Below are 11,152 nucleotides of genomic sequence, written 5' to 3'. Positions count from 1 at the left end.
CAATTGGGAGTGCAATGATATTTCATCACTTTAAGGGGGGGCCGTTGTAATTATTGAGATTTCTCGCATTAAATGAAGGGTGCGTTGGGTTGGTGGCACTTGGTGCAACTTTATCAACTTGTAGATGGAATAATTGGCAATTATTTTCTCCCCAATGAAACTATAGAAGGGTTTGAGCAATCATTGATGAATAAAGCTAATTGTAGTTTGGTCCTTCGTCTTTCTAATTTAGACAAAATGTGACATCTATTTATAATGTGTTTTCAGATATATTTTAAAAATAACATGTGAAAAATCGTGTGATACTACGCGATGATAATGCTTACAAAATATAAACAAATAGTCCAAGATCTGGATGTCAAAAGCGCCTTGGGGAGATCTCGTAGTTCATACAGGATGGAGATTATGGGTTTTGATCATTTATTTTTTTTACCTGCTCAATTTTTCGCACCATTGTTAAAGTTAAACGATTTTTTTGAATAATTCGTCTAGCTAAATATATATAACATATCTGAAAGAATGTTTATCCTTATAAGAATGACTGTTCCTACAACGTCCTAGATTCGACGACTATCTGCACTGTACCAACTGTACAGTTTCATATCTGAACAGTTTTGGAATTCCTCTCATTACGCTGTGAATCGATTCATTCATGTTTCCTTCGCTTAGAAGCTTGCCATTAACCGCTAATTGTCAGTACAAACTCATGGCGCCAACGATCACCCCCCGTCCTCTTCAGCCTCGGGTGTCACATGCCCAACAACTTCCGCTTGGTCCATCCCTGAACCACACCGTACTAGGAGAGGTCGGCTCTGATACCGACTATAATGTTCTAAATTCGACGACTGTCCACATTGTATCAAGACGAGTATTTCCAGCGTGCTTATGTCCTCACCCACACACACCCTATGAAGCTTCCCAGGGGGACATCCATCTCATAATTATCTCAAGTCAAACACCCTTAACTTTAAATTTCTTATGTGACGAGCTCTCGAAAAGAATATTCAAATTCTTGATATGGGTACTACATATCAAATTTTTGAAACTTTCCGTAACTGCACAGTATCATACATGAATATTTTGAAATCCCTCTCATTTCAGTGTGAAATCGATTTATTCATGTTCCATTCGCATAGAAGTTTGACAGGAGCCGCTCATTGTCAGTGCAATCTCATGCAATCGACGATCACCCCGCCATCTTTGGCCCCGAGTGTCACATTTTCTGAGGTGTAGTGGAAAAAATGTCGTAACTGTGTAGAATCGTTAACACTTGGAAAATAGTTGAGAACCATTATTTTTTCCACTTGTTCCCTTGTCAGATATGGAATTTGCAAGATTCGATTTTTACCTGTGTGTGTTCTGGTATTAAAACAGTAATTATGGTTGAAATGATTATTTTATAAGTTAATGTAGTTTATTATTTGTCCAATATATAAGATTTGATGTACTTTTTAAGCATTGAATTTCATGGTCAAAATGGTTTAGTCCGTCAAGTCAGCTGCCCTTCTAATGATAGGTTGCGGGTCGACTTACCCCACCGCAACTTACCAAATTACACACCAAATGGATCGATCAGTGCGGGCTTGGCCACCCAACCACTAAAATTGGTGGATTGGGTTGGTAATTTCTAACCCATCAAAAAAACATGTCATAGTTGCCTGGCCTGGCCTAATAACAGGTTGCGGCATTTTTTAATGGACTGTCTTGCTAGTCCGTTTTGACATCTCTATTGTCGATGACTTTATAACAATTGACTTTTCTTATTCGAGAAGATCTTCTCGATCTTAAAAGACAGGAGCAAATAGCACTCGTACCATGAAAATCCAAGAAAACACAGAGCCCCTTCATATAAAATTAAAATTAATGATCAATGATATATTAAATGGCAAGAACTTATGTGAGACGGTCTCACGGGTCATATTTTGTGAGACGGATCTCTTATGTGAGTCATCCATGAAAAATTATTACTTTTTATGCTAAGAATATTAATCACAGATAAAGATTCGTGAGATCGTCTCACAAGAAATCTACTTATATTAAAATAGTGTGTTTTTAAAAATCGAACGTAAAACATGTTGCAAATGAGGTAAACACCTCTTGTTTTAAAAAATAATTTATCCAAAAAATCTCTAATTTTAAATTTAAGAGTTTTACACTTTCTCAATATCCGAGAGGAGAGTGAGAATGTCTTTTTTTCAAATAAATATAGTCTTCACCATATCTTAGAGTAGTCTCCAAAAATGTTTTGCAACAACAATTGAAATATTTCCGGTTTATCTTTAAAAAATTGAAACTTGATTTATTTCTGGATTCAATTAAAACAAACCACTCCGACCTTTTTTTTTTACATTTTATAATTATGTGAGATTTTTTTAAGTAATATTTTTAATTTCTCGCATAATTATAAAACGTTTAAAAAAAAAAAAAAAAAAAAAANCCCTGCCAAAGCCCACGTAACTAAACGGCTTAGGAGATACTATCTATATATATCTCTCATCCACGAGCTGTTTGCAAAGTGACGAGTCAGTGGTTAACATGGACAAAACCCAGCCTAGCCTTCCAAGAAAAACCTTTTAATTTGTAGAGAAAACCTTATAATAATTGGTCAACAAACGACATTTTAACACGCATTGTTGATCAATTCGTTAAATTGAATCCAACCGATTTCGCAATCCGATTTGCATATGGCATCGGAGATCGAGGTAGTGGAGGAGGTGGAATCCGGAGATAGTCCCTCGAACGGTGGAAAGACGGCAGCTGTGGTTGTGGAAGATGAGAGCTTGAGGAACGACGTGTACACCGCGGCCGCTTATGGTGACATGGAGAAGCTTCAGCGGCTGGTCGAGAGCGAGGGTGGCTCGGTCTCCGAGCCCGATGGCCTAGGTTATTATGCACTTCAATGGGCGGCACTCAATAACCGGATTGCCGCCGCGCAATATATCATAGAGGTATAGGAGATTTTGTGCGTGTTGTCTTTTTTTTTTTTTGGGTTTGATTTGCAATTATTTTGACCTTGTTAGAGTTCAATTGGTATTTCGGTAGTGGTTTTGCATCATTAGCTTGTTGGATATGGTTATTTACAATGAATATAAGGAAATGGATTTGATGAAGTTATCGGTTGACTTTGGCAGGTATAGTGAGTTGGGAAAACTGTTTTCTAGGATGTGAAATGTGCTAGTTATTTGATTGTGACAAATGATATACCTTTGGAGGAAAACCCGTGACCGAGGCATGTTTAAAATCATGATTCGTCTTTTCTGACTATTTGCATTGATTGAACGTGAGTCTATAATGCATTCTCACAATTGATGGATCTTTAGAAACATTTTGAAGTATTGGAGTTAAGTTTTTTATTGTATCCATTAGAGTTTTCTAGACTTACTAACTTGAATGTACTTGCAAGTATTGTACAGCCCTTACCATAGCAACTACTAATCAGACTAATAAGCATAAAAAATTAAACTTGATAACAAGAATTAAACAGCGGAAACCAAATAACTTAATCATCTCATAATCCAAACGAAAACAAAACAATAATCTCAATATTAGTCGTTAATACAACCATATCCAATTCATAATCCTGCACGACAATATGAGAAACCAAATAAAACCTTAACTGGATCACCATCGAGAAAACCCAACTGCTCTAGCCACTGCCTGGACGTCCGAACCGTCCATTATAGGACCTGTCCCGTGGAATGGGATGTCCAAGATGAAAATAAAGACGGGTGACAATCGCCCAATACGAGAATGTACGAATATATAAATTGATATGATGCATGTGAAATGCAATATGCTCGGATATCAAGGATCAAGTCAAGAATCTGATGCTTAGTCTAGAAGCGTTTTTGTGTGCAGTGTCTGATATGTCCTAGTCATGTTTTGGCACACTCATCATCAAAACGTGGACCTACAATGTCCAGGGTCATCATAGCCCGCGAGTTTTGTCGGACATTGTAGATCTTGATATCCAACCGTCCACAATATAGAGTAGGCCTGAGCGGCCCAAACAAACGAGTTATATTTCAAAAGATATCAAGCCCAACGTGATATGTCATGTATAATATGTCAAAATAGTAAAACAAGTATAAAGCAATAGATAAAAATGCAACATAAAAGTGTGTATACTATGTTTGGATATCTTAGTCAGTACATCACGTACCTCAGTAAAACAATTTGACAGAAAGTCTACTCGTCTGAACCTGCGTCCTTTGTCAGCCTACTTATGACGTCTCGATTTGCATGTCCTGGTTCACCGACCTCTCCTCGAGTCGACTCTAGCCCCGAAGCTTCCCGACACTAAACTGCCTAGAAACTGGCTAAAAACCTAAAGTATATGGCTAGAACTCGAGAGAGAGTAACCGAGGAAAACGTTGTAGGAAACAAATAAAATCAGCTTCCATTTATAAGCTACATTCGGACTAGGTCAGAATGTCCGAACCATAGTTATTTAGGGCGCAAGACACACTAAAGCGTTAAGATACCCTGATGTCTAAGGGCCAATGGGCAAGGCGAAGTACACTTTATCGAAGTAAAGTGTATTTGGCATAATCTTTAAAATTCAGTATATATAAAGTGATTTATATTATAAATCTATAATATTACATAAATTAAATTTTTTTCTAAAAGATAGCAAACATTATATATAAAAATTCATTAATAGATAATGTACCGTAAATCATAAGTAGAAAAAAAATTTAATAATCTAAAATTCATTAGCTAGTCCATTTTAAATTCGTTGGATCCCAATCAATTCCTTTATAATACTTAATTAATAATTTTTTAATCATGTTTTAATTAGTATTTCATTCAAATAAAGAATCGGATCATTACAAGTATCATGAAACTTTCTGGAATCGCAAGAGTAAATTCAAGATTTTTGAGGAACATAGTCTTCAAATTTTATTATTTTTCTTCTTTGTGGAAATGTGGGGGGCGGTGGTTGATGACAAAAGTTAATTTCTCAAAAGGACTTGGATTACAATTTAAATGGAAGAGTAGGGCCGAGGATGTGGGTGGTGCACATTCATCATATATTTTTTTTTGCATTATCGTTTTGCCTTCTTGTAAATTGTTAAGAACTTGAGGTGTTCTGATTATTTTTTGTGGTGTGATTGACAGCATGGAGCTGATATTAATGCCCGTGATAATACAGGCCAAACTGCTCTGCACTGGAGTGCTGTTAGGGGTGCAATTCAGGTTGCTGAACTTCTGTTGCAGGAGGGTGCTCGTGTCAATTCAGTTGATTTTAATGGCTATCAGGTATACTTTTAATCTTCTTGTTTTTATTGCAACTATTTATTGGTTAATTTGTCTGAATAGTTATTATGAAAGGTTGCTCGGGCATCAAAATATTTGTTATAAGAAGTCTTCACATCATGGAAACATTTTGAATTACTTTCAAATTTCAAATACCATTGTTTTTTCCTTTTATTTTTAAAAAGTGGTCTTCAGAAGAATTCATAATAGTTGAAACTATTATGATGAGAGGCTACAATTGAAAACTTTTAAGCTGTACTTTCTGCAAATTATTTGACGGGATCGAAACACTAGAACATGTTTTCCAAATCAAGATGTGTTTTTTCCTGAATATTTGACTACTGGGAATTTGCCTGATTTATGCGCTAGTGGGTTGAATATGCTATTGGATTTGGTCTTGTTAGTTTGAACCTTTTGTCTTATTTATGCTATTTTTTTGTTTGTTACCAAATAAATTTGTTGTTTTCTAGCCTCCCAACCTTCTCCTGTGTATTTTGTGCACTTTCTCTATTTGCAGACAACACATGTTGCTGCACAATATGGTCAGACGGCTTTTCTTTATCACATAGTCACAAAGTGGAATGCTGATCCTGATATTCCTGATAACGATGGAAGAAGCCCTTTACACTGGTACTTGACAAATGTAATTGTTATTCTTTTGTTTCAGTAAATATTTGATTTGACTGTTTTTTCTCCTTTTATGTTATCTCAATCATCCAAGAATTTGTTTATTAAAACGAGATGTCCGAGAACACAACAATTAATTTATGGGGGAAAAGATGTTACTTGCTACAATTTTGTAGATCCTGGATGTGATTTCTGTGAACCAATGTTCATTATGACTTTTGAGCATGTTATATTGAATTTGTGTTGGTAAGAAGGGATTTTAATTGCTGAATAACCATCCATATATTCTCTTGTTAATTGAATGTGGATAATAAAGTTGAGGAAAGCTTGAGAACATAGCTTGATATGAATGATATGCACACTTCGAGTCCGTGCCAAACTCAAAAGAAAATTCAACTCAATATTTCTCAATGATCCTCAAAATGGTTCTTCACAACTATATCATTCTACTCTCAACTTTCTTCGCAAGAAACAAAATAACAGAAAAACGAAAAACGTGATTATTTGAGACAATTAACTTGTTAAGCCTCTCCATGTGATATCGCTCCTATCACGAAATCTTTTGTCCTTGCTGTTGTCCTCCTTCTCGAACCATCTCTCCCAGTTAGTTGAACTTAGGCTTGAAAATAATTTGATGGGCTTCTTCAAGTTGGGCTGGTGCCTCTTTTAGTGTTCCCTTTAACGGCCCAATCGTTGATTTGTTGGTCTATTAAGGCTGGATCTGCATATATTATTATTATGATATCATAGCTCAACTGCTCAAATATACATGTTTGCTTTTTGAAAGTTTTACATATATTTTCCTTTCTTTTTTAATCTTTTTGTGCCACGGTTGTTCTAGCGCGTAATTGCTTTCTACGCGACTGCTTTTTCTCCTGAACTAGACTCTTTAAGAACATAACTAGATGGAACTTTGAGCCATGTTTGGTAACAAAGGTACTTAATGACTCCCATTCAGATTATTAACTTGATTATGGTTTACTATCAATCTTATCTATTGGTTTTTTTTACCGTTGCTTTCTGCTATTGTTATTATATGATTTAATTGTAATCAGTGACTGTTGGATTAATTTAAGGATTGTGTGGAGTAATGGTCCTAAAGCTTGTTTGTAATGTCATAATCATGTCTTAAAGTTTCCCTCTCTAACTCTTGTGGCGATAAGATTTATTTTAAAGGTTGGCATGCTAAAATAGCTACATGTAATTATTCTCTATTTCCCCATCTACTTTTATACAAGCTAATGTCAGTGTGTTTTGAATGTGATTGATCTGAATTTTGAGGAATTAATCAATTTTGAATTTATTAATTTTTTTGGCACTACTATAGGGCAGCTTACAAGGGCTTCGCAGATTGCATACGTCTTTTGCTATTTCTAAATGCCTACAGGGGACGGCAGGACAAAGAAGGTTAGTTGAAATGCTTCACATGTTGGTGTCATTTTTATGCTTTTTCCATTTTTCTTTTAGTGCTACAAGCACATTATCCTGATTAAAAAGATTGTGATGCTTGTAGGTTGCACCCCCCTTCACTGGGTTGCCATTAGGGGTAATTTAGAAGCATGCACTGTTTTGGTACAGGCTGGGAAGAAGAACGATTTAATGATTACAGATAATACTGGTCTTACACCTGCTCAGCTAGCTGCTGATAAGAATCACAGACAAGTCGCATTTTTCCTTGTAGGTATTTCGCAAACTATTTAATCATGTTTCGTTTTGTCAATGCTAGTTGTCGAGTTATTGACAAAAGTAAATATTCCTTATCAAAAAAGAAGTTAACTATTCAAAAGTAAGAGAATTATGAGAATTTTAATCCTTTGGGCATTAGTTCATGATCTGTACATTCAAACAATTTATTTTTCTTTGTCTTTCTTACTACCTATTTTCCATTTAAGCTTTGAAACTCGAGATCTTTGTTTATATGCATGCCCCTGCATATTCTTATCAATTGGTTGAATTTGATTTGAAGGGAAACGCTAGAAAGTTGTTTGAGAAAAAGTGGGATAGCAACAGCTTGCTTGGCAAACTTTCGAAATTAGGACTTGCTCCTTTACTTTGGTGCATGATCTTTTTGCTGCTAGTGACATATATCCATGCGGTTGTTACAGGTATTTCTCCTGATTTGTATTACCACCTGAATTGATCATTGCCCTTTCGGATTTAATTAGTACTCAAAAAAAAAAATTGTTTGTGTTAGCTTCTAATTTGCCAAGATTAACTGCTGGTTTTGGTCTCATTGCTTGGATGGGTGTGTTCTTGGCAACCTCTGGACTGATTCTTTTTTATAGATGTAGCAGGTAACTCTTCAGTTTGAATGTATAAACTTTTCGAGATTGTTTATTAAATATTGTTTTATTGCAAGTAATCGAAGAAGTAGTTGACATGCGTAATGAAATTGTTTGTTCAGTTTGTTAATTTGGGCATGGTAGAAACTGGTCCATTTCGCTCACCAGCTGCAATATTTGATGCAAACAATCTTTAGTTTCATTATAATATAAACCCTAACAGATGAAATTATACATCTGGCATTGAACCTTTGTTTAGTTGTATTGTTTACCATATTTTGTGAGAGAGGAATGTGATATTGTTTAGAAAGCTTCCATATGTTGACTAGTTTTTGGGCAGTAATTGTTGTGTAAGTTTATTGAACCTTGTGATCATAGATATACTTTATGTTGGTGCTAAAATAATTATATAGTTAATTTGTTGTTACAGTGCACTGAACAGCTGTTGATTTTGCGTGACTATATTTCTTGTTTATCTGTGTCAAATTCGAGTCAATATCCTTGTGGAATCCATTCTTCTCGATTGAACTATATCCATTAACTTAACTCTGTCTGGACTGTCTAATTGTAGCAAGGATCCCGGGTTTATCAAAATGAATAGATATGATCAAGAAAACATGAAAGATGATGTAAGTTGCCCCATGTTCAGTTTAATCTCTTTCAAATATCTTCTTGTTCTCTAAAATTGACAAATATTTGAATAAACCTTTTTGATTTTGTTAGGAACCTTTGCTGAAGTTTGAGGTAAATAATCCTGCTTTGCTTGCTGGGAATTGGTCACAACTTTGCTCAACTTGCAAGGTACTATTTATTTCTTTCTGACTGCAATGTTACATACCCTTCCATTGAGTAGTCCCTGTTTAAATTATTTCTATACTCTTTTCACAACTTTTCTTTCCTTAATTAGATTGTTCGTCCTCTTCGTTCAAAGCATTGTTCAACCTGTGATCGCTGCGTTGAACAATTTGATCATCATTGCCCATGGGTGTCTAATTGCATTGGAAAGGTGTTTTAACACTTTCTTAACTCTGTTTTATGCTACTGCTGTGAATACATCTATTAATTTCTTGTTTGTGGGGTCAAATCATATCACAAATTATGTTGGCACTCTTTAACGGAATGATGAATTCAGGTCATTATCTTTATCATTGCTGCTTCTATTCTCATAAATACTTCTACATAAATGCATTAATTTACATTTCCCAAGTAGTTATTTGTTACATGTAATAAGAGAGTGGGAAACTAGGTGAGAATTTACTTGTGGTGGCCTTACCCATTTTTGATTTCTTGAACAGAAAAACAAGTGGGACTTCTTCTTGTTTCTTGTTCTGGAAGTTGTTGCAATGCTGATTACCGGAGCAGTTGCACTTATAAGTGAGATTTGAATTTAAGCTTCTTTTCCCAGTTAGCCTTATGATAAACCTTATTATTTGGCTGTATCTTTTATGCCTTTTTATCCACTTCTAGCATTTTCTTATCATTGCAGGAGTGTTGACTGACCCAACGGCTCCATCTACCTTTGGCGCATGGTTTAGCCATGCTGGTAAACAGCATGTTGGTGCTTTATCATTTTTTGTTGCAGACTTTTTCCTCCTTTCTGGTGTTGCAGTCTTGACTGTTGTACAGGCCTCTCAGGTACACTTCCAGAGTCTGCTTATATTTGCGGTTTTGCTTGTCAGTCGTTTTTCTTATGTATTCTTTTTTCTCCATTCATATCTTCATGGTCGGCATCTTTTCCGTGAACTTTGCTGACTTCAGGATTAACAGACATGCATTGGCTAGTTCATATATTATATGCTGGCATTTTTTTTCAGTTGCATGGGGGGTGTCTTGATTGCCATTTTGATGTTAATCAGTTGTTTCTCTGTTCAGGCATTTCATATGCATTTTCTCCGATTCCCGCTTTCTTGTATGTAAGCATTCACGTTCACTCGATGGATAGAAGTTTGTATCTCCGCAAATTTGTATGTTCCCGCACCATGTATGCCTTAGTAATACTTTTTTTTTTGGTATCGTAAACTGTTATATCACATCCTCAATCTCTCTTGTATCGTTTAAATGATTGTTTAACTATAGCCTACAGTCCCAAAAAAGAACAATATTACGTTTGACATTATTATAACCGGACAAGAGGTAGTTAACTTTTGATACAGTCTAATGTTGACTCCTAAATGATTTCACTTTTCTGATATAGATTTCTCGCAATATTACAACAAATGAAATGGCAAACATGATGCGGTACAGCTACCTAAGAGGACCAGGTGGTAGATTCCGTAACCTGTATGATCATGGCTGTAAGAAGAACTGCACAGATTTCTTGATAAATGGCTATAATGAAGATATCGAGCGCGCTGAAGAATCGGTGATTGAATCTGAAGGAATTGGGATGATGCACATGACACGAAATGCCATCCATTCAAATGGATCCATCGATCATGCTAGTCGAACAAATGGAAATGGCCAAGTAGTAATTGATGTGAATAATAATACCTCAAATTCGCTTCATGGTCACGTCCATTCTTCTCATTGTAGCCATGGCCATAATCACAATAGAAAAACTGATTCGATTCCTTTAGGTTTGGGCGTTGGTTTAGCCCGAAATACTGCCCATTCTACTGAGGTTTCATGATGGAACTTCGTTGTATCAGTTTCAAAAGATGTCTGGGGGAAAAGGATCAATTTTCACTGCTACGTTCATAAGAAAAATATGTGCTGCCCAGTCTGCAAATGGCGATTTTGGTTTCTTTGAAGTTCTTGTATTTCTTATTTCCTTTATTGTATGAGAATGTTGTACGAGGTGCAACTTATGCGTACTTCTGATAGTTTACTATATCTACATAGGTACTACGTTGTACTGTGATGTTTGGGAGTTAAGAAAGCATGTTTCTATATTTTCCTTTTTCGGATGGTTTGCTAGCCTTTTCACCTTTAATTTAATTGAATTTTAAAACATTAAAAAATGGAATTCTCTTAATTCAATTGAT

At 35.6% G+C, this 11,152-nt stretch overlaps 1 protein-coding gene across 1 annotated transcript; it reads left to right on the top strand.

Moving 5' to 3' along the window:
- Positions 1-2,511: 2,511 nt before the first annotated feature.
- Positions 2,512-11,059, top strand: LOC140971340 (protein S-acyltransferase 24-like). Its single transcript, XM_073433559.1, has 13 exons — positions 2,512-2,948; positions 5,122-5,262; positions 5,777-5,889; positions 7,214-7,293; positions 7,400-7,563; positions 7,853-7,991; positions 8,081-8,180; positions 8,740-8,797; positions 8,892-8,969; positions 9,076-9,174; positions 9,464-9,542; positions 9,655-9,803; positions 10,363-11,059. The coding sequence occupies exons 1-13, from the start codon at positions 2,685-2,687 to the stop codon at positions 10,795-10,797; spliced, it is 1,899 nt and encodes a 632-aa protein (XP_073289660.1). The 5' UTR covers positions 2,512-2,684; the 3' UTR covers positions 10,798-11,059.
- Positions 11,060-11,152: the final 93 nt, after the last annotated feature.

The sequence above is a fragment of the Primulina huaijiensis genome, chromosome 2, assembly GCF_012295235.1.
Source record: "Primulina huaijiensis isolate GDHJ02 chromosome 2, ASM1229523v2, whole genome shotgun sequence".
In the NCBI taxonomy this organism is placed as follows: Eukaryota; Viridiplantae; Streptophyta; class Magnoliopsida; order Lamiales; family Gesneriaceae; genus Primulina; species Primulina huaijiensis.
This window is presented reverse-complemented; position numbering and strand designations above follow the sequence as displayed.

What these genes read in the sequence shown, in the direction of transcription:
- LOC140971340 (XM_073433559.1), top strand. Translation starts at nt 2,685, where the DNA reads ATGGCATCGGAGATCGAGGTAGTGGAGGAGGTGGAATCCGGAGATAGT. An exon ending in GGGACGGCAGGACAAAGAAG is followed by an intron (nt 7,294 to 7,399) that starts GTTAGTTGAAAT and finishes TGATGCTTGTAG; the next exon opens with GTTGCACCCCCCTTCACTGG. An exon ending in CTTTTTTATAGATGTAGCAG is followed by an intron (nt 8,181 to 8,739) that starts GTAACTCTTCAG and finishes GTCTAATTGTAG; the next exon opens with CAAGGATCCCGGGTTTATCA.